The sequence below is a fragment of the Colletotrichum spaethianum genome, assembly GCF_022836535.1.
Source record: "Colletotrichum spaethianum MAFF 239500 DNA, contig69, whole genome shotgun sequence".
Taxonomy (NCBI): Eukaryota; Fungi; Ascomycota; class Sordariomycetes; order Glomerellales; family Glomerellaceae; genus Colletotrichum; species Colletotrichum spaethianum.
The window spans coordinates 107,542-134,688 of NW_026054839.1; the positions used below are offsets into that span (position 1 = coordinate 107,542).

At 53.1% G+C, this 27,147-nt stretch overlaps 6 protein-coding genes across 6 annotated transcripts; 3 read left to right on the plus strand and 3 right to left on the minus strand.

Moving 5' to 3' along the window:
- Nucleotides 1–7,329: 7,329 nt before the first annotated feature.
- ColSpa_12671 (dehydrogenase patE) lies at nucleotides 7,330–9,272 on the plus strand (the record flags this gene model as incomplete). The annotated part of the gene is made up of 2 exons (XM_049278883.1): nucleotides 7,330–7,751; nucleotides 7,811–9,272. The coding sequence occupies 2 exons, from the start codon at nucleotides 7,330–7,332 to the stop codon at nucleotides 9,270–9,272; spliced, it is 1,884 nt and encodes a 627-aa protein (XP_049134840.1).
- A 2,459-nt stretch (nucleotides 9,273–11,731) lies between these two features.
- Nucleotides 11,732–12,193, minus strand: ColSpa_12672 (uncharacterized protein; the record flags this gene model as incomplete). Its single annotated transcript, XM_049278884.1, has 1 exon — nucleotides 11,732–12,193. One exon carries the CDS (start codon nucleotides 12,191–12,193, stop codon nucleotides 11,732–11,734), a length of 462 nt encoding a protein of 153 aa, XP_049134841.1.
- A 1,128-nt stretch (nucleotides 12,194–13,321) lies between these two features.
- Nucleotides 13,322–13,925, plus strand: ColSpa_12673 (uncharacterized protein; the record flags this gene model as incomplete). The annotated part of the gene is made up of 2 exons (XM_049278885.1): nucleotides 13,322–13,458; nucleotides 13,520–13,925. 2 exons carry the CDS (start codon nucleotides 13,322–13,324, stop codon nucleotides 13,923–13,925), a joined length of 543 nt encoding a protein of 180 aa, XP_049134842.1.
- A 6,490-nt stretch (nucleotides 13,926–20,415) lies between these two features.
- Nucleotides 20,416–21,890, minus strand: ColSpa_12674 (uncharacterized protein; the record flags this gene model as incomplete). The annotated part of the gene is made up of 2 exons (XM_049278886.1): nucleotides 20,416–20,609; nucleotides 20,870–21,890. 2 exons carry the CDS (start codon nucleotides 21,888–21,890, stop codon nucleotides 20,416–20,418), a joined length of 1,215 nt encoding a protein of 404 aa, XP_049134843.1.
- A 396-nt stretch (nucleotides 21,891–22,286) lies between these two features.
- Nucleotides 22,287–23,238, plus strand: ColSpa_12675 (uncharacterized protein; the record flags this gene model as incomplete). The annotated part of the gene is made up of 2 exons (XM_049278887.1): nucleotides 22,287–23,202; nucleotides 23,225–23,238. The coding sequence occupies 2 exons, from the start codon at nucleotides 22,287–22,289 to the stop codon at nucleotides 23,236–23,238; spliced, it is 930 nt and encodes a 309-aa protein (XP_049134844.1).
- A 3,408-nt stretch (nucleotides 23,239–26,646) lies between these two features.
- ColSpa_12676 (uncharacterized protein) lies at nucleotides 26,647–26,874 on the minus strand (the record flags this gene model as incomplete). The annotated part of the gene is made up of 1 exon (XM_049278888.1): nucleotides 26,647–26,874. The coding sequence occupies one exon, from the start codon at nucleotides 26,872–26,874 to the stop codon at nucleotides 26,647–26,649; it is 228 nt and encodes a 75-aa protein (XP_049134845.1).
- Between the last annotated feature and the right edge of the window lie 273 nt (nucleotides 26,875–27,147).

The following is a 27,147-nucleotide window of genomic DNA, read 5'->3' on the forward strand; positions in this document are numbered from 1 at the left end:
CGAAGATTGCCCCGGGTACGCGCGTCCGGGACGACGACCTGTATCCAATCAAGGTCGACTTTGTGCGATGGTCAGCAGTGTGGGAAGAGAAAGGAAGGTACAGAAGTGATGCAGCAGAGGAGTTCAGCAAGGAAAACGACACCACCGTTGCCAAAATCGTATGGCTAAGCGATCAGGAAAGCCCGAAAACGTACGGATCGATGGCGGTCTACGTAACCAAAGCTAGTGACGCCAGAAGGCTCATCTCAGAGGGCTATTTTCACGCCGGTGGAGAGTCTGGAAACACGGGGGTGTTCAAGCCCCAGTCTCGGATACATCAGTGCTTTAAATGCCAGCAGATCGTTTGGCATAAGGCAGAGACATGCGAAAACAGCCTAGTATGCGGGCGGTGCGCCAAGGAGGGCCACCACCACAAGGAGTGTCGTGAGACAGTACTGAAGTGCATTCCCTGCGGTGGCCCGCACGAATCTTTCAGCAAGAAGTGTCCGAAGCTCTACCCATCTATCCATGAGTAGAGACTTTCAGATTCTCCAACTAAACGTGAGGAAACAGGACGCAGTGCATGAGAGCCTGATGAACGATGAGCAACTGCGAGACTTCACAGTCATAGCAGTGCAAGAACCATGGGCTTGGAAAAGAGTGGGCAAGATCTTGACGGCGCCGATGCGGCACAGTAGGTGGACTAGGATGGTTCCGACGGCGTGGAGAGAGGAACGACGGTGGGGGATCAGGAGCATGTTGTGGGTGAACAAGGAGGTTGGGGCAGAGCAAGTGCCGATACCATCACCAGACATGACCAGAGCCATTCTTTGACTCTCGGGTCGTCGAGTGCTGGTTGTGTCAGTGTACGTCCCGGTACAGGAGCCTGAGATGCTTCGCCAGACATGTTCCCTGTTACGGCAGGCAATCGCAGGCGTCAGGAGTGGCGCGGGCGAGGTGGTGGATGTGGTCTTCGTCGGAGACTTTAACCGACACGACCAACTATGGGGAGGGGACGATATCTCGGCGAGCAGGCAGGGAGAGGCAGACCCGATCATCGACTTGATGAGTGACTTCTCCCTCAGTAGCCTTCTGCCAAGAGGGACGAAGACGTGGCAGAAGAACGACGCAGCAACGACGATTGATCTGTCCATCGCGTCGGAGGAGTTGGCGCGGATGATGATACGATGCGCGGTGCACGAGACAGACCATGGCTCAGACCACCGAGCGATCGAAACAGCGTTTGAAATTGTGACGCCGAACACTGACAGCAAGGCCCGACTTCTGTTCAAGAACGCTCCATGGAAGGCGATCAATGCCAGGATTGAAACCACACTACAACGTGTTCCTTCGGGAGGTACCGTGCAGCAGCAGACGGACAAGCTCATGTCGGCAGTAGTGGAAGCAGTAGAGGCGTTGACGCCCACAGCTAAACCGTCTAGGTATGCAAAGAGGTGGTGGACGGATGACCTCACTCAGCTGCGCCGGATCCACACATTCTGGAGGAACCGAGCGAGGGCGGAGAGACGGGCCGGCCACTGTCCGCCGGATCTTGAGGAGCGGGCACGGGCAGCGGCGAAGCAGTACCACGACGCAATCCGACAACAAAAGAAGAAGCACTGGCACGAGTTTCTGGCCGACGATACGAACATCTGGAAGGCAGCCAAGTATCTATGCGCCGACAAAGGTGCCTCATTCGACAAGATCCCTCAGCTTACCAGAGCAGACGGTTCAAAGACGGAAGAGACCGGGGAACAGGCGGAGGAACTGTTGACTGCCTTCTTCCCTCCGCTTCCGGATAGGATCGACGACGAGGGGCAACGTCCACAACGGCCGCCCGTGCCCTTCCCCGACATCACGTTAGAAGAGGTGGAGAGACAGCTGTTCGCGTCGAAATCGTGGAAAGCACCCGGAGGGGACGGGTTGCCAGTAGCCGTGTGGAAGCAGACGTGGCCCGCAGTGAAACATCGGGTTCACGCGCTGTTCCAAGCCTCGGTGGAGGCGGGAGAACTGCCTAAGCAGTGGAGACACGCAAAGATCATCCCGCTGAAGAGACCGAACAAAGACGACTACACCATCGCGAAGGCCTGGCGACCGATCTCGCTGTTGTCGACGCTGGGGAAAGTGCTGGAATCGGTGATAGCCGAGAGGATATCGCACGCTGTCGAAACATACGGGCTCCTGCCCACGAGTCACTTCGGGGCTCGGAAGCAGCGATCGGCAGAGCAGGCGCTGGTTCTGCTTCAGGAGTACATCTACAGAGCATGGAGGAGGAGGAAAATCCTCAGTCTGGTCAGCTTCAACGTCAAAGGCGCATACAATGGGGTGTATAAGGAGAGACTGCTTCAGAGACTCAAGGCGAGAAGGATCCCGGAAAAGCTGGTGGCGTGGGTGGATGCGTTCTGTTCGCGCCGGACAGCAAGCATCCAGGTCAACGGCCAGGACTCGGAGGTCCGCTCCCTGCCTCAAGCTGGGCTACCTCAGGGCTCACCGCTGTCGCCTGTCCTATTCCTTTTCTTCAACGCCGACTTGGTTCAGCACCAAATCGATGAGAATGGAGGATCGCTGGCATTTGTAGACGACTATACGGCATGGGTCACCGGACCATCGCGAGAGGCGAACCGACAAGGAATCCAGGCCATCATTGACCGAGCCCTCGACTGGGAACGACGAAGCGGGGCGACATTCGAAACAGACAAGACGGCCATCATACACTTCACCCGTAACTGGCGACAACCGGAAGAGTACTCCACCTTCGACATCAAAGGGGACACAGTCAGGCCCAAAGACCGCGTAAAGGTTTTAGGCGTAATCATGGATACCAAACTCCATTTTAAGCAACACGTGGCAGAAGCGGCGTCGAAAGGCCTCGAAGCCGTGCTGGGGCTCAGACGACTTAAGGGCCTATCTCCGTCGACGGCAAGGCAACTCTTCGTGGCGGCGGTAGCGCCGACAATAGATTATGCGTCGAACGTCTGGAAACACAGGTGCAGAGCAGCCCAGATGAAGGTCATCAACAGGATACAGAGGATTGGAGCTCAAGCGATCATTGGAACCTTCAATACAGTGGCCACAGCGGTCGCCGAAGCAGAAGCAAGCATACAGTCAGCCCAGGAACGATTCGAAAGGAAAGCAATCAAGTTCTGGGTGCGTCGCCAGACTTTGCCTACGAGTCACCCGCTGCGACGCATCAGACCTCAGAGCTTCAAGAGGCACATCTCACCTTTCCAGAAGATGGCCGCAGCATACCGAGACCTACCAGTGGATAGGCTTGAGACCATCGGAGCGTTTCCACAGCCACCGTGGGAAAGCCGAATCCATACGATAGTGGAAGAAGACGGCGACAGGGCGAGCAAGGCGACCCAGACTGGGTGGGCCGTGAGGGCTGCAACAGGCAGCTCAGCAAGAAACGGAATCGTGGGCTACGGAACAGCAGTACTGCTCCCTTTGTCACACAGGAGAGGCGGCTCCACGACGACAGGATCAACCACCGTCGGCCCTAGGACGGAGCAAAGCCCGTATACGGCGGAACTCATGGCGATAGCAGCGGTGCTGGAGTCTCTTTCGAAGAGAATCCGTTACCTCGCCATCTACGTTTTCTCCACCAACAAAGCGGCCGTCTTAGCAGCAGGAAGACCACGACAACAATCGGGCCAACAAGCAATCCGTCGCATAAACGAGGCAGCCAAGACGCTCGAAAGTGAAGGCAACAAGGTTACAATTTTCTGGCTTCCGGCAGAAGTAGAGTCCGACCTCAAGTGGGCGGCCAAAACAGCGGCGAAAGAGAGTACGCAACTGGGGAAGACGCCGGGGAAAAAGCCAGCGAGGGCCTATTCAACTACCCTAAGACACGCGTTAGAGAGAATACAGAAGTACAGCAGGTTACCTGAAGGTGTAGGAAAGTTCTCGAAAAGGGTTGATGCTGCCCTGCCGGGAATGCATACACGGCAACTATACGACTCATTTTCATGGAAGGAGGCCAGCATGCTGGCACAGTTACGGACGGGGATGGCTAGGCTCAACTGGTACCTGCACCAGATTGGGGCGACCGCCTCAGATCAATGTGCATGCGGACAAGCAGCAGAGACGGTCGAGCATTTTCTCTTCCGGTGCACCCAGTGGACAGCACAACGCGCACCGATGATCCAACGAACTGATACACACAGAGGCAAGCTATCATTCTACCTAGGCGGGAAGGCAGCTTCCGACCCCGACGATTGGTCGCCATGTATGGATGTTGTAAGAGAAACGGTGAAGTTTGCCATGGCAACTGGACGACTCAATATGCAGGTCAACTAAAGACGAGACGAGAGCGACACATCATCACACAACCTATACTAACCACCGACTCACCCCATACGCACCTCGTGCCACCGACAGCAGGGCTCGCTTCAGCCGCCGAAGATAGGGACCTGAACACTTGGAGGAATTGGCCCCAAGAATACCTGCTACTAACCCCACGAGAAACCCCTCCCCGCCACCAAAAAAAAAAAAAAAAAACCCCTCCAAAAAGTTTATTAATAAATATCGGAAGGAGTAATCAGTGACACGGACGGAAATGGATCTTGCTTATGGGCTTAGCTGAGACCAGGGTAGACACTCAACAAGGGGAGCATTGAAGATAGATACAAGAGCCCTTTATGGCTTAGCCAGGGCGTAATAAACTCTGCCTGCCTGCACACCATGCACCACAGACGCCCTGCCGATGGCTGGGAGATCAACAACGACAACCACGGCGTCGCCATCGAGCGACAAACGCGACGATGATGTGATCATTCTGGGTTCGAAGACAGGTACGTAATTTCTGAGCAACGCGAACCGGCGCTGACCAGGCCATAGTGACGAAAGCAGCATCTTAGCGAGAGCACCGTGATTGTCTTCAACCACGCTCAAACGGCAGAATACCGTCTGGGCAACCATCTGGGCAGCCATCTAGGCAATCGTTCAAGAAGAAAAATCGAAAGCGAGCGTCATCACATGGAAGGCAACTTGGAAAGACACTACGCATCGAACACGTTCATGTTGGTTGGATAGCATCTTCGCACAATCAGCCGCAAGATGTATACGGACACCTTGATAGACGTCAGCAGGTAAAATACAGGCTCGGTTCGGCTCGCCGCGATCGCGGGCCCATCAAGGATGAAGATATCCACTTTATCCGCATGTTCCAAGGCTTGAGTCCTGGCGGGATACAGGAAAAGTTGTCGGGGAAAATGCAGAGGGCGAAGAGCGAACGTCTTCGGGGCGAAATACGAGATGCCTGTTTCGTGGTCCGTCTCATTATTATTGCGCATTGGCGCTCCTCCTGAAGTGGTCGGTCTGGTCGGGCCAGGGCTCTTCTTCCTGGCGCCGTCCCACACATGGCTAGATCAGAACATGTCAACCCGAATACCCTTACTTCCCCTCTTGGGCATCGCCAGAGCGATGTCGAAGTCATATACAACATCCGTGTCTGTTGTGCTGTACAGCCTCATGTGGTCCGTCACTCTCAGCGTCAGCGCCGCAACAGCAATGTATAGTTCGCAGTACGCCAGTCTGTCCATTGAGGCTCGTCTGGTTAGCCAAACCCTTCAGCAGGGTTGCAAAAAGGAGACGCGGCAAGAACGTACTGCATGCCAATGCAATGTCGACTACCCCTGGAACTGGAAAACGTGAGGAGATACCGCTCGAAATGTCTTCGTCAGATGCGATTCGAGGCAATCTAGGCGACAGCTCATCCATCAGACGGAGCGTCTCCTTGATGACGTCACTGAAGTACGGCAATCGTGCGAGAGTCAGCCAAAGTCACAATTGGATTTTACATTGTAGTCGTTGTTCAGACCCATGTACATAAGGAGCAAGGGGTGCCTGATAGCCAATTAATCGATGCGCAGCACCAACGGAATCGTAGGACTGCGACTCTGTTGCTCACAAGATCACCGGGGCCTGATTTGGATTGATCACTAAAAGCCACTGTCGCGATAACTATTTAAGGTGGATGCATCTCGAATTCGGCTGGGCAGTAACAGACTCTCCTCAACTTTAACCCCATCGGTCCATCTTCGTTGTGCCTTTTTTAAACATAGCAGGCTTCGCTACCAAAGTAATCAAAAATGTGTTTTTATTTCATCAAACCCTCCTATGTTGCGCGGGTATCGGCAAAACGAAACTGTCAATTGGTTCCAGCCAGGAGCTGGTAGGAGGCTTTCCCTTCCCCGAGGTTGTCCAACACTCGGGCAGGATCTAGAAGGCTCCCACAGGGGACAGCTCCGTCTATGCCAGACTTTGGTGCCAGGTGCTGCAGATAATATGCCGTCAATGAGGATGGGAAATGCTATGTCTGCTTGTACAGATAGGAACCTCGCCAGCAGACCTGGACCGCGATGCAGATCTGTCGGAATAGGATATCGCTGAATATCAGTTATCCAGCGCAGTTCGGCTAGATGGTTCAATTCGGGCCCGGGATAGCTACGGCCGAAAATGGGTACCTCAGCCCATTAACCTCACCTGAGCTGCCAGCCCCTAGACAGCTTCCTCCCTTCTTCACGCAGAAATAAGATAACAACAACAGTGTTATCCCTTCGTCACCCACGTTACCGTAAACGGTATATCGAACCCCTGTGATTCCAACATAAACATCTCATAATTAGTGTAGCCTAAGCGGAACAAAGATGGATGGGGTCTAGGCTCGCTACCACGCCAAAGCAAAGGGTCGTGGCGTTTCCCTTCAGGGGAGACTTATCGTCCTGAAGCTAGCCGTTGTCGACTTACTTACAATTAGCCGACCCTTCCGGGTTGAGACAAACAAGCCTCTGAGCATTTGAACTTTGACTTCGACTCCTCCCTGAATCGACTGTCGAAAGTCAATTGAGGGCTTGGCGTCATTTTCCCCTGTATGCCCGCAAATGCCGTGCTTTTGCACCTGACAATGACCGGTTCTGTTCCGTCTTTGGTCTTTTCCAGGTGGCCCAAGCCACAAGCCATTGTCGGACCAAAACGGGCCTAGGAACGGTGCCTGGATGGAAGGCCCCCCAGAAACTGCAGTAGTCAGATCTTTTCGCACGCTAATGCTGGCAACCTTGACCTAGAACGCAATACGACACGTCCAGCAGGTCGAAAAGAGTCCTGGACAACCACGGTTTTGCGCCAGTCCTTCGCCAGTCTAGGTGAAAGTTTCTTTAGAGGCTAGTAAATGGGAATCAAGATTGTCTAAATCCAGGCGAGACGTGTGGAATGCTGTGCGAGCTTGGTGCGGAGGGCTTCATACAAGTACCTTGTTGATCCCTCGAGGAACCAAGTGGGCTCTTCAGGATTTCAAGGGTCCATATTCCACTCTCGTTCACATAGACCGTCACTGATCCGTGTTTCACAATGCGTATCTCTCACACTCTTACCACGTTCATTACCGCATTCGGCCTAGCTAGCGCCGCCCCTGCCGAAGACGAAGCTCGTCAACATGCCGAGCACAAACGCCAGCTGGGCAGCAGTGCTGGAGAACTTGGGAAGGACGCGGTTTTCGACTATGTCATCGTTGGCGGTGGCACTGCTGGTCTCGTGATGGCCAACAGGCTGAGCGCCAAGGGCGATGTCACCGTTGCTGTTATCGAAGCCGGCACGTTCTACCAGATCACCAACCCTGTCATCGGTAACACGCCCGCTGGCGATACCCTGTTTGCTGGGTCCAGTCCGCTCGACACTAATCCGCTCGTTGATTGGAATTTCGTTACTCAAGCCCAAGCTGGAGCCAACAACCGTCGCATCCACTATGCTCGTGGTAAATGCCTCGGTGGGAGGTAAGTTCATGAATTGTTTGGCAATGCCAGTTGAGAAAGTCTCTAACAAACTTCTTTAGCTCTGCTCGTAACTTCATGATTTATCAACGCGGTACCAAGCAGTCTTATCAAAAGTGGGCAGACGCTGTCGGTGATGACAGCTACACCTGGGACGCGCTATCGCCGCATTTCAAGAAGAGCGTCAAGTTCACGCCACCCGGTTCTTCTCGCTCTCCCAATGCCAGTGCAGGGTATAACCCCGACGCTTTCTCTCCTGCGGGAGGACCTCTTGATGTCTCTTACGCCAATTATGCCCAGCCATTTAGCACTTACCTCGAGCCCTCGCTCAACGAGATCGGCATCCCCCAAGCCCAAGACTTCAACAGTGGCAAGTTGATGGGCGCCCAGTACTGTGCTGACACCATTCAACCCGACTCTCAGAAGCGTGAATCCAGTCAGACGTCCTTCCTTAGCGAGGCCATCGGCCGCAAGAACCTGAAGGTCTACCAGTTATCTCTTGCTAAAAAGATTCTCTTCGACAATAACAAGAGAGCCACAGGCGTCGTCGTCTCTTCCAACCCCAGTCTGACCACATACATTCTTAAGGCCCGCAAAGAGGTCATCCTATCCGCCGGCGCTTTCCAGAGCCCCCAGCTTTTGATGGTATCTGGTGTCGGTCCCAAGGAGCAGCTCGACAGGTTTAAAATTCCCGTGATCGCGGAGCGCCCCGGTGTCGGCAAACACATGGAGGATCACGTCTTCTTTGGTCCTACATGGCGTGTCAAGGTCCAGACTCTGACCCGTCTCGCCAACGACCTGATCTACACTGCTGCTCAGTTCGCTACACCCTACAGTGTACTCAAGCAGGGTCCACTTACCAACCCGGTCTGCGATTTCCTCGGCTGGGAGAAGACGCCTCGCGATCTCATCTCTGCGGAAGCCGCTGCTGTTCTCGACAATAAGTTCCCTCCCGACTGGCCTGAGATCGAGTATCTGACCGCGCCGGGTTACGTTGGTGACTTTGCCAATCTTCTCCTAACACAACCCAAGGACGGATATCAGTATGCCACCATCCTCGGTGGTCTGGTCGCTCCTCTCTCCAAGGGTACTGTCACCCTTGCATCGGCCGACACTAAGGATCTGCCCCTCATTGACCCCAATTGGCTGACTGATCCGACCGACGTTGCCGTTGCGATCGCGACATTTAAACGCCTTCGTCAGGCATTCGCCAGCAACGCCATGCGCCCGGTTTTGGCTGACAACAAGGAGTACTTCCCCGGTTCCAAAGTTGAGACAGACGCACAGATCCTCCAGAACATCCGCAACACTGTCATGACAATCTGGCACGCAAGCTGCACTTGTCGTATGGGAAAGACAGACGACCCTATGGCCGTTGTCGACAAGGACGCCAAGGTCATTGGTGTTTCCGGCCTAAGAGTAGTGGACGCTAGTAGTTTTGCCTTGTTGCCTCCCGGTCACCCTCAGAGTACCGTTTACGTCTTGGCCGAGAAGATTTCGGCCGAAATTTTGGCAGGCTACTAGACCCTAGTGGCCACGATATATTCCATGGCTGCGTACAATAGACTGAGTATATAGTTGAGATATTACTATACTCTCGTTGTATAATTGATGTAATGCGCCATCGATAGACTGTATTCCTGTTGACCTGAAGCTCTATCGTATAGGTATAGATTAGATTAGTGGAAAGGGTAGTGGGATTGCGTGCGTGTTGGGCCCTTGTCAAAGTATCATCATCGTCAGCGGATGGTGTCTTTCCTCCTTGATGAAAGGAGATGTTGTCTCTGTGTGTCGGGGCATTGGAGTATCCCCTGTGCGCTGTGATATCCATCATGTGCATCGAAGGGGGAATGCTCCACTGTCTCTCTTCCCTGTCCGCATGTGTATTGATCTGAAGGTGCTGCTCTTGTGCGGAAAAGTGACGCGTTCAGTCTCGCCAAGCTGTCCTGAGTTGTGCCAGCATACCTGTCCCTGTCTAAGACAGGTTATCCTATAACTCTCAAGTGTGTTTACCGGCTAGCGTTGTGTCGGTTCTCTTGGATTGCTTCCCAACGCGGTCTGGCAATCGCCTCTCAGAACGTAGTTTGCGCCTGGCGGCATTGGGGGTTGTTTATCGGACATTTTGGAACTGCTCCTCTGTGGAAGCACCCTCTCGGCATGCTTTGCATGCTTCTCCTTTCGCTCTCTGCTAAAGGTTGTCCTCAAGGCTGCTAGACAGCCATGCCCTTGTTATGATGTTTCAGCAGTTGGTCAGCGGCATCGTAGATGATCTGCTGCTGATTTGTTGGTCGCGCAGCCTAGAACAACAGATAGTAGAGACGTCAATATAACATGACTGGGCGTCGGCCGCAATCTGCAGCGTTCATGAGTCAATGCATTTCTGTTGCCCGTCTCCGGGAACAAGATCCACGCGAGAGATTTCGGCGAGTCAGAGTAGGCGTCGCAGGGCATCTAGCGGAGCAGACAGGAAACCCGAAGACCGACTCAGACACCCGCCCTAGTTTTCTGGGATCAACAGCGGGACTTATCAAAGCGACAGATCAAGTAGGCCCTAGATCTACGCCTTTCAGTTGAGTTAAGACGCAGCTTACTTCGCGCCAAGAAATTGATCCCATCAACCCTGGGCACCTTTCGTTGAGTAACCATCTAACAACCCGTGCCACAGACAGCACGCACCGCTTCAGCTGCCGTAGACAGGACGTTGAACACTTGGAGAATAGGCTCCAAGATAGCATGCTATAATAATACGACCAAACCACGGGAATTCGAAGCAAGGAGACAGATCTGGAGGAATAAGCCGGAAATAGAGACATCGCTTATAGGCTTCAAGGAGTCAAGGACACAAGCTCAGCAATGTAGATGTAATCAGCTTAGGTTCCCTTTCGGCTTTGCCGCCGGGCGTAATAAATTGTGTGTGTGTGTGTGTGTGTGTGTACAGTATGTGTGTATAATCACCTATTCTTAGAAAGGCCTCTACTTTTATCTACAGTAACGCAACGACTGACTTAGTCCTTCTGTTGTTGTTACATACAGTTATGAGCATATATCTCTTCCTCTTAGAAACACACTTCAGTTCTCTTAATTTGCCCTACATAGGCTCAATTTAAAGGTCTTAGCACTGTGCACAGCTCATTGATGCGTTTCAAAGGAAGCATCGACCCTGTCCGCGGCCGAAAATGAATGTAATCAAGTATGCTTCAGGGGTGAGAGACCACTCGCACTGTCGTAAGCTACGTTAACACCACATTTTGTTTGCAAACAGGCAATCACAGCCAATGACAGACGTTTGAAACAGACGTAACAGCAGGTTCTGGCTCTCCTAAACATTGAAAGCTTGTGTAAAAGAGGAAGAGATCTATGCTCTATACTGTACGTACTAATAGAGCCTAAACCATTCCTACCCAATCTCGACAACAATCGGGTCAACGAGAGACCCATCGTTTGTACAGTGCAACGGGCGCTCTTCAGAGCAAGGTCAATAAGCTATCACTCTTCTAGTTCTCGGCAGGAGTAGAGTCTGACCTCAAGCTCGAGGCCAAAACAGCGGCGAAGGAGAGTACGCAACTAGGGAAAATGCCCAAAAAGGATTCAGCTAGGGCCTACTCAACTCCTCTTGAAGACGCATTAAAGAGCATACAGAAGTACTGTAGATTACCTGAAGGCATATGGGAGTTTTCAAAAAGGGTCGACGCTGCCCTGCCGGGAAAGCAGCTTCCGACCCTGACGACTGGTCATCATGCATGGACGTCGTAAGAGAGACAGCGAAGTTTGCTACAGTAAACTAATCTTCTATCCTCTGCTTGTTACTTTCTAGTGGTCCTGTGCATCTTGACTGGGTTGAAGCGAGCTCTGAGACTAGCATGTACGATGAAAGAGGAGGCCACGGAAAAGACCCAAATGATTCGCTGCGCCTGAGCCTAGAACGAGGCAAATATAGCACTCATTCTTAGGTTTGTCACCGCGTAACATAAGCTGCTTGCGCTTCAAAACCCAAGGCAAAAGCCGTAGCCTCCCGTGACCTGCTGACACCAAATGCATGCGCTGGGACAATCGGACGAATAACGGCAAACCTCAGTCGAGCAATCCCTTTTTTCCACCTCCACAGCTTCAGGTTTCGGGGCAACCTTACTCGTATCTCCTAGTCCGACCGCAGCTTTCGACTTGGCGTATGACTCCTGGATGGACGCGTAGATCTCGGGCGGCGGAAACTGGGCCTGGGCCGCAGAAACGGTGGTTCCATCCACATTGTTGAATTGCGCAGGGTCAGGCCGAACACCCAGGGGCAGCAGGTTGATGAAGTTGAGGATCTGTGTCTGGCTCAGGCGAACGTAGTCTGTGACCTGGAACGTGCCGCTGTCGACGACACGCAGCACGCCGTCTGAGCCTAAGTGTCGGAGGCCGTTGGGTATCCACTTCAGCGCTGACGTGAGGCCTTTCACCGCCATTAATTCCTTTCCAAAATTTATCGCTGTCAGTTATAGCCCAATTACATGATCAGATGCAGTATTTCATACCTCATCTTCAGCAGCAGATGTCGTCGTAGTCATAGCGAGGAGAGTAAGGCCAAAGCTAATAAATGCAGAACAGAGCTTCATGTTGGAAGTTGAGAAACTAATCAATGTGACTTGTGAGATTTTCGAAATTACTGGAGGATGGTGCTTTGGAGTTCGATGCTATAGTGGTTTTGTGACATTTAGGATTGGAGACCAGGTCTGGTTATATAGCATAGCTATTACACGTATTCATTTGAGCCCGAGCATGCCACTTCTAGCGTTGCACCAGCCAGGACACATTTGATTACTGAATTTATAGGGTTATAAAAGCAGTCCCATCATGTTATTGGCTGACATCCTTAAGGCTGACAGGACACTGAAAGTGGTAGCGTTCCAGTTCAAATGGATACAAACATGGTTTGACCCCTTCTGCTGATGAGAGACTGGATAATGCGCAGCGGAATTCCACCTTAGCGATGATTTGTCGGCAATCCGTTATTAATCGACGCAGACAAAGAAACAGCATCACCGCCTAATGTAGGCATTGTTACGCCAAAAAGCCAGATGAAGACGACGGTAAATGGAAATTGGGACCCACGAGATGGCTACATGTGAGTAAGACCCTGCAGGGGTGGATGCATCTCTCCCTGTCCTAGCCAATGAGGTTGCCAGGGCCATGAGTCAGCGTACCTGGAGAGGATCCATATCACTCGGACCAGTATTGCTGCGGTACGGGCCGCGAACCTATAGGGCGAGGATGTTGATACCGATTTTGTCTGTAATAGGTGAGATTGGGTATGCTGGTTCTATCTCGAGAATTGTGACTGACGAAACTTATGTGTCGGCAAATTTGACGGACTGAATAGAGACCGAACTTGGCCACTTGTGCAGAACCGAATCAAAAAAGGTATCATATGAAGAAGGGATCGACCTTGAAGTTATCTATAAAAACCGAGCGAGTACCCAACGTCTGACATGAGAAAATACCATATTCAGTAGTTACAGGCTATCAACACAACTTGAATCATTACAATCCAACAACATCCGATATTTCGGATACTAAGATCTCACAGCATCATCATGCTTCTGCTTCAACAATCCGTCCTGGTCGCAGCTTTTGCAGCTGGTCTTACCAACGCCATTCCAACCACCAAAAGAGCCCCCGAGAGCCTTGTAGTGCTTGAGCAGTTTGAAACCGAGTTCGGCACAGCTACTTGGTAAGCCAAAACCTCTAGTGTTCTACTGACGATCAAGCTGACAAACCTACCTATTGGTCAGGTATGGTGACGCTGAAGACAGCCCCATTTCGAAGAGGGCCCCTGAAAACGAGGCCACCAGCCTGAACCGTCGCTGCGGCAGTAACGCAGTCACATGTTCAGGCTCTCATCAGGGCCCAGCAAGTGCCTGTGCGCAGTTGATCGTCTCCATCGCCGGCCCACGATCCGGCCAGTCGGTTCCCTCGAGCCCGCGCTCTTTTTGTCTGACCGGGTCTGGCGGCAACTGCTGTGTCAGCTGGGCCAACCCCCTGTCGAACGCATACTATTCTCAGTTGGTTCCTGCTGCCCAGAAGGTCAATAACCAATGCCAGTCGGGCGGTTGGGTCTCAGGCCTGAGCCGTGACACCCTTATTGGGAACACTTGTACCACCCAATGCTTGTCTGACCGTCCCAATGGGTGTTCATAGGCTATTAGACAATATTTTCCTGGTCATATGAGTTGGCAAATCATTAGTTTCTTAAGTCGGAGCTACAATCAGAATGTGGCCGAGGAAAGACGCACGACTCAGACTCAGGATCGCGTTTGAGCCACTGTCTCACAAGCAGTCATTTACTATTCCATTGATGGGAAACATTTACCGACCAACAATTCATTCGTTTAAAATAATAAAACCCCAGTATTCCCCTGGCAGTAGCTTGTGCAACTGCTATAATGTAGTAAAGTTTATGTTTGAAAGATGTGTTATGCGTGTTGAATGGATTCTCTCTTCCTGAGAGAACCCGTTTGTACGATCGTACTCGGGTTGAAAGTTAGGGTGAACCAAAGATATATTTTTCCGTGATTATCTTCCTAACTACAAGACTTGGCTTTCGTACACGAGATATATGATCTCGTACGTCCCTGAGTCAGTTCGGCATGAATACACTTTTGATCCCCTCAATGGTTAACCGAGGGCCGAATATCCAGTCTGTGCCCTCTGCCATGATGTGTGTCCCTGAGTCGTGCGTGTCGTACAACCAGCTGGTGCTGTTATTCCAACAATGCGAGTATTATGTGAGGTATCCGACGTTATCCTCAAGGCCACAAAGCTTGCGGAGGTTTGCTTGCGGGCGATACTCGAGATGGGCGTAGAATCCCGAAGGCCTTATGAGACAGAGCCTTTTCGCAGCTATGCGATGGCTTCATGGGAACACCATGTTTTTCGACTTAGCGAAAAATAAGACAAATGAATCTTTTTCTGACCGTACAGGCGAGCAGCTACTGTTTCTACTTGAGGAGTTCCTTGTCGGAGGCTCCATGGTTAAGTGAATATGCTGGGCGGCCAAGAATAAACAGTCCAGGTTGATCGTATCCGCAGCAAATTCACTAGCAATATGGCAATCAATGAGAGTACAGTCAACAATTGGTCATCGCGCGTACATCTTTGCGGGACTCTGGGCTGACAAGCTGCTACAAATCCTTGGAAGATTGCAAGGCTGTCTCCTGTAGCACCCAACGGCGATCTATGCCATCGTTCCACCCCTTTGCCTTGGGTCTTCGTTGCTTCGCATTCAAGCCAGATACGCACGCGGAGCACATCCTTTTCGAGTTAGGGGTGTCTTTCGTCGACACTGGGACGGCCTGCTTGCAAAAGTTTCAGTTCGACGGGGTTTCTCAAATGTGGCGTGTATGAAGCGGTACGTTGCGCTATCTATGATGTCCGTCTTGGGAAAGGTTCTCATTTTCCCATCTCTGGGTCTGTCTTCTAATGCCATTATACAAAACGGAGAGTTCATTCAGAAACTCCGATTCAGCAAGTCGAGAACCATGCTGGCGACGTACGGTACTCATGCCATCAGGATTTGGCAAATAGATGAAGTACACCCGACCTGGACCTTCAGCGCTCCTTCAGCCGTCACTATCTTGGACATGGCATTTAGTGAAGATGACACATCTATTCTTACATGTGCTGAAAATGGCGATATTTGGTGTTACCAATTACTGGAGTCAACCCACCCCAACAATCCAGATATGCGCTTGGGTTTGCACCCCATGATTTGTGCATGCTGCGGATGAGCAGTCTGGAGCCGCAGGGGTATTTCAACTTCAACGGATTTCAGGTACTTGTGCAGGTAGGTTCGCCAGAATAATCAACCGGAGAAGCTTCGGTTGTTCTACGTTGACATCGACGAAGTGAGCGCCTCATCCCGAGCCCGCTCTCAGACAAATACACATTTATACGATACATCAATCGTTCATGGAGCGGGTTTCTCAAGTATTGTAACTCATACAGCATGAAAACCTCGCAGAAAATTGTGTTCCTGTGTTACGAGCAGGTCAGGGCAACCAACTGTGGCACAAAGCAAAAGCTTCGGTAATGATGCGCCTGCATCATTATCCCCTGTTCTGCACTATATAGTTACGCCGGCCAGCACCCCAACTGGTTGGGCCGTAACATCCTGCCCCGGAGAGATAGGATGCTCTTACATTTGTTGACAAAGACGGTTTGCTCTGCACCTTGAATAGGACTGGGCTCATCAGAGATCATGCTTTTCTAAGCCCAGACTGGCTCGACTCGCGTTATCTGGAACTAGCTAAGCTCGGTTGGATGGATCTATTTGTTACGACCCAACAAGCATAACATAACCAGGGCCGCCCCACGGGCGCCTAGCGGTTACAAGACAAGGTTATACTTGACTTGACTTGATTTCCTACTCGGTTTTGGCCGCTTTAGTCAGCAGCTATGCCCGGATAGCGGGGTTTGGCTAACAGCCGACGCGCTCCGGGTATTAATCCGTCGCGCCCCACTTCGCCAATGCAAAACATCGACCAGCTGTCTCCAAATTTCCCACTTTGCTCTCCAACCTCATCTACTCCTGGCCCCCACCAAGTGTAGTTCGCGGTTCTCTACTAACGTACATATATGCCTAGGCTCTGTCGAGGTTTTATGCCTCTTGCGATGGTTCCGTTTACCTACAGTCTCCCCCCAATGCTCAGCTTTGTCTGGGTTGCGACTCGATCCCATATTGCCCAAGGATCTCGGTCTGTTCTATGAACCTGATTGCCTTGGCGGCTGCTTTGCGCTCGTTCAGTATGACCCGGAGATTGTGTCGTCCTGGGAGGGCTCCGAGTTCCTGACGTCGGAGCTGTCGATACTTGCGGCATCGCAGCAGGATATGCGATACCGTTTGTCGTCCTTCCCGGCACGGGCAGTTGGCGTTGGTGATGCCCGGTACTCTTCGGCTGAAGAGGAAATCCTGGAGTCCGATCTTTTCGGTGCGCATCTGGACCAGAAGCGCGCTCTGTCGTTTGCTGAGCCCTTCGTGAGCTTGAAGGACCTTCTTTGTCGGCTTCGGCGTGAGACGGAACGACGTTCTTCCTCGCGTCTCAGCTTGCCAGTCGGTTTGCCATTTTTGGTGCGACTGCTTGTGTGACCAGGTCCTGATTGTGGACCTAAGCTTGAACAGGGCTCTCGGCTTGTCTGCCTTGGCGCCCGTCTGTCCGTTCTGTCTCCATCCTGTGGCTTCTTTAGCTGCGGCGTCTGCTGCTTCGTTGCCCTGGATGCCGATGTGGGCGGGGACCCATCGGAGCTCGACGTCGAGTCCTTGTTCGCGGAGGGCTTGTGTCTTGTCTGCGATGATCTCGAGGAGATATGCGCCAGACTTCCCTTTCGGTTTGGCTGACGACCTGATTGCGGCTTGGTTGTCGGTGTGGATAAAGACTTTGCTCCTGTGGTTTCCGTTTTCCTTGTCTGCCTGGGCCATTTCGAGGGCTAGGACGATCCCTTGCAACTCTCCCGCATAGACCGTTGATGTTGTGTCGTCTCCCATATATGATTTTCTGGTTTGCTCTGTAGTTGTGCAGACTGCGGCGGCTCCGACTTGGCCGTTAATGCCGCTGCCATCGGTATAGATGTGGACTGCATTGGTGTTCTGTTCTAGACATCGTTGGTGTGCTTTTTCGGCCTGCTCTGCTCCTCCAGCGATAAGGATGCGCGGGCCCTGCCACCATGGGGGTGTAACAAAGGGCGGTATATGCTCAGTCTCCTCGTTGGTTGCCTCTTGTCCGTCAAGCAGTCGTTTCGTTATTCTTTGTCTCGGGCTCCTTTTCGTTCCTCTGCGTGCGGGGGCTTCAGCTGTGCCTACCCTGCTGACGGTGTCGATATTGTGTTTCCATATCTGTTGTTCAACTGGCAGGAGATGCATCTCTACGTCTAGCGCTGGAAACGAGGTTGCTTTGTACGCCCCGCTCATTGCTCTGGCTGCTCTGGCTTGGAGTCTTCGCAATCTGTGAAGTGTCCTTTTGGTGTACCCCTTCTCTCCCCATCCACTGTTCGACCACAGCGAGCACGCGTACATCATCTGTGGTATGGCGACTCCCTTGTAGATTGTTCTCATCTCTCTAGTCCTTACGCCCCATGTGGAGTTGCCTAGGCTGCTGAGTGCTGTGATGGTGTTGGTTACCTTGCGTTCTGTCTCGTCGATGTGCTGCTTCCACTTGAGGGATGAGTCCATGATGAGGCCGAGGTATTTACAGGTTGTCTTGGGCCTGATTTCTCCCCATTGGCTCTGAAGCGTTGTGTCTGTGTTGATTCTGGTTTTCGCTCGTGTGAAGTGGGTGAGCTGGAACTTTTCGGGTGCGAAGACGGACGCGTGAGTGAAGGCCCACCTTTCGGCCTTCCGGAGCGCTTCTTGGAGTTTCTGGCAGGTGTCCTCGGTGTTGTCCCCTACTGCTAGGATCGCCACGTCATCAATGAAGCCGGTGGCTGTTGTGCCTTCAGCTTCGTTGCAGCTGTCTAGGAGGTCCGCATTGTAGAAGAGATAGAGTATGGGCGACAGGGGCGATCCTTGGGGGATGCCGGTGTTGATTCTGTATACTTCGGATCGAAATCCGTCCACGTGGATCTCTGTTTCTCGTGATTCAAGGAAGCTTGCGATCCATCGTACCGTTGCTTCGTCTATTCGTCTTTTTCTTAGGTTGTGCAGGAGTCGGCGATGTGAAACATTGTCGAAGGCACCCGACACATCCAGGAGGAGTAAGCTCGCTACCTTTCCCTTTCCTGAACCCCAGGCATCGTATATCTGGTCGACTATTCGGTGCAGTGCATTTTCCGTGGATCGTTGTTTTCTTCCTCCCATGTGGCTTTCTGGTAGTAATCTGTGTGCTTCAGCGAGGTAGCTTAGTCTTTTTGCGATGATGGCGTCCATGATCTTGCCAATCGTGTTTAGGAGGGCTATCGGTCTGTATGCTTTGGGTACTGTGTAGTTATCTTTGCCTGGTTTCCTTAGCACCACTGTGGTAGACTTTCTGAAGTGTTGCGGGCAGTGTCCGATTCGGAGGCTCTGATTGAATATGCGGGTGAGGTGTGGTGTGATCCACTGTCTCGCTATCTGAAGTGCCTTGTTGGTGACGCCGTCGGGGCCTGGAGCCTTTAGCGGCGCTGCTTCTTGAATGGCCTCTTCCACTTCACTTTCCGATATCAGCGGTAAAATGATCTGGTTGCTGTATGATGCGTTGTCGATATCTCCAAGGTTTGCCTCTGGAGGTGGAGGGAAGAAGGTTTCCTTGAATAGCGCCGCTTTCTCTCCGGGGGTGGTCGCGACCTGAGTCGTGTTGGGTTTCTTGATTTCTGGTGTGACGGTCGGTGACTGATCCTGTCTATACCGGGCCCATTTAGCGATTCTCCATAGCGATGCGGGAGAGCCAGCCGCTGTTTCCACCGCCTCGCGATGGGCTCGTTGTAGTGCTTTCCGTATGACACGGCCTTTTCTGTTTCTCGCCTCCTTATACGCTTCCCAGCTTTCTTCCGTCTGTTGCTCGCTGTATACCCTGCGGAGTCTTTTCGCCTCGGCCAGGGTATACGCGCATTCTTCAGTCCATCCGGTTCTGGATTTCGGCGATGGGGCCTTGGCTGGGACTGATGCCTCGATAGCGGTTGAGATGGCTTCAACCGTTGCCTCTACATACCCATCGAGTGCTGTCTTCGTTCTGGGCCTCTGCAGTTGTGGTAGTGAGGCCCGGAATGTCTGAATAAATGTCTTCTCGTCGATGGCTTTCCAGTTCCGCTTCTTCTCCAGGTGTAGTTCTGCTACTGCTAGGTGCAGGGACGTCACTATAGGTAGGTGATCGGAGTCGTGGTTAATGTCGTGGTCTACTTCGCATCTGATTATCCTGTCAACGAGACCGACTGTAACGAGGCATAGGTCGATCGTCGTCCGGCGGTTCCCTTCCTCGTATGTGACAGTTCCCGGTTGTAGTTGGCTCGTAAGATTCATGTCGTCCATGAGGTCTAAGAGTTCTGTTGCTTCGCGGTCTCGCGCCCGGATATTACTGCCTCCCCATAGCTCGTGGTGAAGGTTGAAGTCGCCAGCAACAATTTGCTCGCCGTGTTGGTGTGTTTCTAGCGATTTCCGCAGTTGTTGCAGAACTTGTGGTCGATTGTCCTCCTGGAGTGAGGGGTTGTATATGTTGTGTATGACCGTTGGCGGTTCATTGCCCTCGCCTGTACCAATGCTGACGGTGCAGAGATCTCTGCTACTTTCCTTGAACTGCCATCGAGAGTGGTCGAGCTTTTTGTTAATAAAGAAGCACACCCTAGCCGGCCCTCTTTCCTCGTTGGATGGGTAGCATAGGTGAAAGCGGTCTTTAGCTGGGTGGTGTGTCGTTGCGTTGAATGGGTTCCTCCACGGTTCCTGGATGGCAATAATATCGTAATTGTCGATATTCGGGTCGCGAAGGAGTGTTGCCATGACTGTATCCTTTGATTTTCTTACGTTGTACTGTAGTATTGTAAGTGTGTGTTGTCCGTTCATTCGCTATCGTCGACTACGATCTCCATCGCTGTGCTGTCGTTTGCCATCTGTGTGTTTGGGTCGAGCGCCTCAAGCGCTCTTCGCGACCGTACGATAGTGCGCTTCGGGCGCGTATTCTCCGCAGCCACCGTAATCGTCTCCTCTGATTCCTGGGTATCCGTCGGGTTAGGCCTTTTCTGGACCTTCTTCGTCAGGGACCGGCTCCGGGTTGGTCGGTCTTCCTGAGATTGACGGTCCAGTGTTGGTCGTGTCGTCCTTGGGTTCGGCCGGGTCCGGGCTTCCGGTCCTAGGGCCGGCTGTGGGGCCGCTTGTTCCAGGTGATACCTTGACCGCTGGTTGTAGGCGGTCCTGATCTTGGCCTTTTCGCGTATCCTGGTAGGGCATCTGCCGTTCCAGGCCTCGTGTTCGCCGTGGCATGCAGCGCATTTCCTAGGCGTTTCCATGTCGCTTTTCGAGGGGCAGTCTCGGGTCATGTGTTCTTGCGCGCAGTAGCCGCATGTTGTCGTTGCCTTGCACTGGGTTCCTATGTGGCCGTATGTGTGGCACTTGAAGCATTGCCTCAGACGGCACTTTCTGTCATATCTTTCGCATTGGAATACCTGGCCTTGCCAGATGAGACCCTCATCAATGAGTTTATTGGCGTCTTCCGCTTTTGAGAATTCCACCACGATTGTTGATGCAGTCTTCTTGCTGGCTGATCGGGTCAGCCAGCCGATGTATTTGATCTCTGCGGTAGGAATGAACGCTTTGTTATCCTGCAGCATGTCATCTCTAATCTCGTTGAAACGATCCATATCCATTGAGCTGGTCCTTATGCCATGCGCTAGCACTCCATAGGTTGGGATCCGTACCGCGGCTCCGTTGCCGATGCGGTTTTCCCAGTCCTCGGCAAACTGGCGGAGGGCCTCCATGTCTTTTGTCGTGGCTGTCTTGATGCTGAGGTCGCCGCTCTTGAGCTGATTAGCAGATACTGCCTTGAGTTTGCGGATATGCTCATTACTGCTTTCTTCGATGGCGCGGTCTACGTGCGCCTTAAGGCTACGGGAGTTCATGGCTCTTATGCAGGCAATGGTGATGGGATCTCTAATGTTCACAATGATCTCACGCAGAGTCTGGGTCTGGGACGATCTCTGGTTACGGGGGTTATGCATGCTTCCTGTAAGTCCTCCTCGGGCGGCTACACTAGCATATGACTGTGCGGTGCTCCCCTGATTCATTGGTCCCAGTGCTTTGATGTCCTTTACGACCTTAGCCGCCAGCTCGCTGGCTTTCCAAGCCTCCTTCGCGGCTTCGTTAGCCGCGCGTGTTATGTTGGTGTTCTCCTTAAGTTCGGCTGTGTTCTGCTGTAGAGCGATCTTGATGGTTCTCGTTTCGCGGGTGGTATTCTCGTTGGCTGTTTTGGTTTCCGCTCGCAGGCTCTCGATAGCCTGGTGGAGGTGTCCGACCTCAGGTAGGTTCTGCAATTTAATGATCAGGGAGAGGGCCGCGATAAGCGTGGACCTCACAGCCTGTGGGTTGAGGGGGTTTCCGTTTGCGGTGTCGATAGACTTGACTGCTGTCTGGAGGTGTCTGCTAAGTTCGGTGGCATGCTCTCGGTGGTGCGTTGGCCATAGTTGCTCTGACGGCCATGGGGTTGCCATGGTGCCTACGTCGCTTTGGGCTTTACGACGGGCACCCGGCTATCCAATTGACCTTACAGAGTGTGTTGTGGCGCTGTTTTTGCTCAGATTTCAAAAATTTCGTTCTCGCTTTTGATGGTGTTTTTAAGACAAGGTTATATGCGGGATAGCACGGGAACACGTCAATCCCCCTCTCGGAACGGAAGAACTAAGGAAGGTCACGTGAAGATAAGAAGGACCGACAACAGATAAGCGGTCCATGACCCAGGACCGACATGCCAAGCACCACATTCCTCCAACACTGAAGTCTTTGAAATCAGAGTACCCACTGTTAGCAGCTGTTAAGACCATAGAGGGCTGCGGCCCACCACACTATCATTTCTCATCATCAGCCCACGCGAGCTGAATCCCACCATCATGGCCGTCTCCCTAGATGTCGGGCCAACTATCACAGTCCACGGGGACGCCAGTACTTCTCGACGGTCGGGACGAGTCCGAAAACCGACCGCAAAGGTCAGAGTGGTTGAGCAAGTCAGCTACCAGGACAATGCTGAGCTTAAAGATGAGATCAACAAGCTCTCAAATCTTGTCCAGGACCTCCTACGACGGGACGCTGAGAGGGAACAATTCCTAAAAGACTGCTTGAAGAAGATCGAATCCTTGGAAAGAGAGCTTCAGGAGGAGAAGCAGCAGTCAGACCGGCACCAACGGGGTCTAGCAAGGTCTATGCATGCTGTTAGCACAGGACCCAGCGAGTCCGCCCTGAGTCTCCAAGGGCATCCCTTACACACAGCCCAGAACCAGCCGACCCCAGTTCCTTCCTACGCGGCGGTGGCGAGCCAGCCACTAAACAGAAAACAGGACAAACCGAAGCTAACAAAACAAGCTGCAAAACAAGCCCGAAACCAGGCGGCCTCGAAAGACCTGCGCGTCTTCGCGCGTCTGCCACCTGACAACCCGCTTCGTAACGAGAGGGCCTACGACATATACGCCTTCGTTCGAGAAAATCTGAGTCCCCAAGCTCGAGAAGCCCTCAAGGGGATCGACCATGTAAAGACAGGATTAGCACTCCTACCTTCATCAGCGGATGGCGCAAAAGCCCTGCTGGAGAACAGAGAACAGATTGCTGCCCTTCTCCAGGCGCAGGCGGTCGAGCAGCGCGATACCTGGATCCGAGCCTATATCGCAAATGTCCCTTGTACTAGGCATTGTTTGATAACTAACACCGAGCTGGAGATCACGACCGAGGAGCTCCTTGAAGAGATACAGATTGTGACAAAACTCAAGCCTGAAAAAGCATACTTTTCCAGAAAAGACGAAGTCGAAAAGCTGGGTACGGTGACAGCCTGGTTTAGGGCGGACGCCGTAAGGCAACTACCAAGACGCCTCCGTCTGATGGGGGCCAGCGTTTTTGTGAACCTGCAGTTTCCGAGGGAGAAGAGGTCCCCCCAATGCTACCGCTGCGGCGGCTTTCACAGCGAACGAACGTGCACCAGAAGGAAGAGATGCCTCAAGTGCAGCTCTCCCTCCCACACGACTGACTTACACCGGGCACCCTGCGGCGGCACCGAGGGTCACGATGGCTGTGACTGCCCCTTTAAATGCCCATCGTGTAACGGCCCCCACTCCGCCTTTGATGCGACTTGCCCTATCAAACCCAAAGTGGTGAAGGGCGTAGTCCAGAGGAGGAACAAGGCACAGCTACGGGCCATCCGAGCTGAGGGAGAGAGATCGTGGAGAATTGCGACCCAGCAATCGCATCGACATTCCCATGAAGAAGGACAAGTGATGGACTGCACCCCGACAAATGAGACACAGCAGGAGCAGACAGTCCTCTAGGATGCTGCAAATCATGCAAGCAAACGTGGCCAGACGACCATCTGCACACGAAACGGCACTGAATCTAGCCTACGCGGCCCATGTCGACATACTGCTACTACAAGAGCCCGCTATCCGCTCGGAAGAGAGAAGGCTCACAAGATGCCACCCGGGTTTTGAGATTTTCACCCCAGTGGACAACTGGGTTGAAGACAGACCTAGGGTGCTCACTTACCTCCGCAGAGGAACGGGACTACGGGGCGTACAAACACGCCCACTGCCCAGCCCATCCACAGATCTGCTCTTCCTACAACTCCTGGTGGGAATGCGGAAAGTCCTCACAGTCATCAACGTTTACAACCCCCCTTGCGGCTCGCTGCGACCCGGTCAAGCGGTTAGGGATATCATAGCGGCCTGGCAACCGAAACCCGAGGATCGAGTACTGATCGCGGGGGATTTCAACCTACACCATTGGACCTGGCAGCCCGATGCCACAGGCTCCCCTGACGCTGACAACCTGGTAGAATGGGCTGAAGCCGCCAGCCTTGTCCTGCTGTCGCCGACAGGTGAAGCTACACACGAAGACGGCAACACGTTAGACCTATGCTGGGCGTCCAGCAACCTCTATGGGGCATCCACCAGCATAGAAACGTCCCTACACACAACGTCTGATCACGAATCTCTGCTTACCCGGGTCCCCTTGGCCCTAGCCGATATACCCAGCCCAACTGCGGGAAAGTTCCGGCTCGACACGATGGATGAGAAGCTCTTCCTCGACGTTCTTAGGCGAAACATGCAACCTCTGCGCCATACTGCAAGCAACGCAAGAGGTCCACAGGCGTTGGACCTCCTAGCGCAGCAGCTCACAGATTGTCTTGGAGAAGCGCTTACGGCTTCTACAAGGCGCACGCTTGGCAGAGGACCAGGGAGGCCATACTGGAACGAAACCTGTACGCGCAAACACCAAGCCTATACGACTAAAAGAGGAACCGTCGCGAGACTCCGCGCTTTGGGAATAGACTGTCAATGGGAGCGAGAGGAGGAGGACATCCTTAAACAGGACTTTCTCCGTGAGCTTCGCCGTTCCAAGGACACCTACTGGAGAGAAAAGATCGCCGCAGCCTCCACAGGCAAAGACGTATTTGAAATGGTCGGGTGGCACAAAGCCACAGGATCCTTCCAGACCCCACCACTCCGAGATGAGGACAACCCATCCACTCTCGTCTCACAACCGAAAGAGAAGCGCGACTTGTTTGCCCGCGTTCTTCTCAGAAATGCTGCCATCTCTGCGGACATACCAGCAGAGACCCTAGTACCCCACCCGCAGGCCAAACTTCCTTTCCCACAGATCACAAAGGACGAGATACGTACTTCAGTCCTCTCTGCGGGAAGCACTACCCCTGGGTCCGATGGAATCACGACGGCCGTTCTCAAGACCGCATGGCCAGTCATTGAGGACATTGTCTTCTCGCTCTACAGCGGATGCATACGCGAGGGCTGGCATCCCACCAGTTTCAAAGAAGCAATCCTAGTCATCTTGCCTAAGCCGGGCAAGAGAGACAGGGCGCTCCCGCGCTCTTATAGACCAATTGCGCTCTTGTCCGTACTTGGAAAAGGCTTGGAGAGACTTGTCGCAAGGAGGCTTGCCTGGATCACAGTCAAGCACCGGATACTGCACGACCAACAGTTCGGCGCCCTCCCTCTTCGCTCGTGTAGCGATCTCACTGGTGCTGCCATCCACGATATCGAGTGCGCCTGGCAGAGGGGTCTTGTCACCTCCATGCTCACACTTGACGTGAAAGGGGCTTTCGACGCCGTGCTGCCAGGGCGGCTGGTCCATCGCCTCCGCCAACAAGGATGGCCGGAGAACCTCGTCAAATGGGTTTCGAGCTTTGTCATCGGGAGAAGAGCAAGAATTAGGTTGGACGGAGAGATGGGAGACGTCTTCGACCTCGAGTGTGGGTTACCACAGGGCTCACCCGTGTCTCCCATCCTCTTCATGCTCTACATCGAACCTCTATTCAAGCTGGGCACTGCGCGTCCCGGAAGGAAGCGGTCTCGGTTTGGCTATGCCGACGACATCGCCATCCTGGCATCCTCAACCTCTCTAGAAGACAACTGTGCCCTACTAGCTAAAGAATGGCAAGAAGCCCTGGGATGGGGCGCGTCGGAGGGTATCACGTTCGATCTCGACAAGTTGGAACTCATCCATTTCACCAAGAGACGCAAAGATGGAAACCCGCCAATATCTATCACAATGTTGGACGGGCGGCAGCATACAGTTCATGCTGTTGACCAAGGTTCCTCTCTGCGATGGCTTGGCGTCCACTTCGACCGAAGGCTCTCATTCAAGAACCATGTGAGAGACCTCTGCGCCAAAGCATGCCGGGTAGTCAACGGACTGCGAGGACTAGGGAACACCGTCTGGGGCGCGCCGGCGCACCTCCTTTGTCGTGCTATTACCTCTTGCGTATCACCTATTCAGTATTACGCATCGGAGGCATGGTGGCCCGGCAGGAACCGGGTCAAGAATGGACACACTGTGTCGAACGGGGTCAACGGTCTGCTTCACCAACTTGACACTATGCAAGCCAAGGCCATCAGATCTGTACTCCCAGTGTATAGAACGACGCCTGTACCGATCCTACAGCGCGAAGCTGCCCTGCCGCCGGCAGAGGTGATATTAGACGCGAAGCTCTACAAAGCCTCTGTAAGGGTCCATCGCCTTGACGAACGACATCCCCTCCGGAAGAGGCTCGGAGACAGGCCAGGACCAGACTCTAGGCTACGACGAATGGCATGGCTTGCAGATGGCAATGCTGAATACATAGACCCGCTGGAACTACCACCTTGGGAGTGCTTAGCGGACTGGCACAAAGTCCTCCGGAGAGTCGGATACGACCCTGGGAAGGCCAAGGAAGAACTAGCCCTCGAATTTACAGACAGACTGGGAAAGTTCTCAAAGCGGGATATTGTTGTCTATACCGACGGTTCCCAAACGACAGACGGAAGCAGAACCTCCGCCGGGGCTGGCTGGGTAGGATACCAGGCCACACGACAGATCTTCCGGGGATCCGAACCGCTCGGCCACCAAACGGAGGTCTTTGACGCAGAGGCGCAAGCCGCTCTTCAGGGCCTGCTGGAAGCCGTAAGGTCTCCCACGGCGCGGATGGCAGACAATGTTCATATCTGCCTCGACAACCTCGCAGTCGCGGCTAGGCTCGTTGCTCGGAGCGCAGGAAGCAGCCAGACTAGATTTAGGGCCTTTAGTGGGCTCTCCTGCTCTTGGAAACAGAGAGAACGGACAAGCTGGACGATGCCCGGCAGGGTATACATATGGTGGTGCCCTGGACACGCGGGAATACCAGGAAACGAGGAAGCGGACTCTCTGGCCAAGGAGGCCTGCAAACAAACCCCAGAATCACATCCACGGCCTACATTGGCGCACTTGAAACGGCAG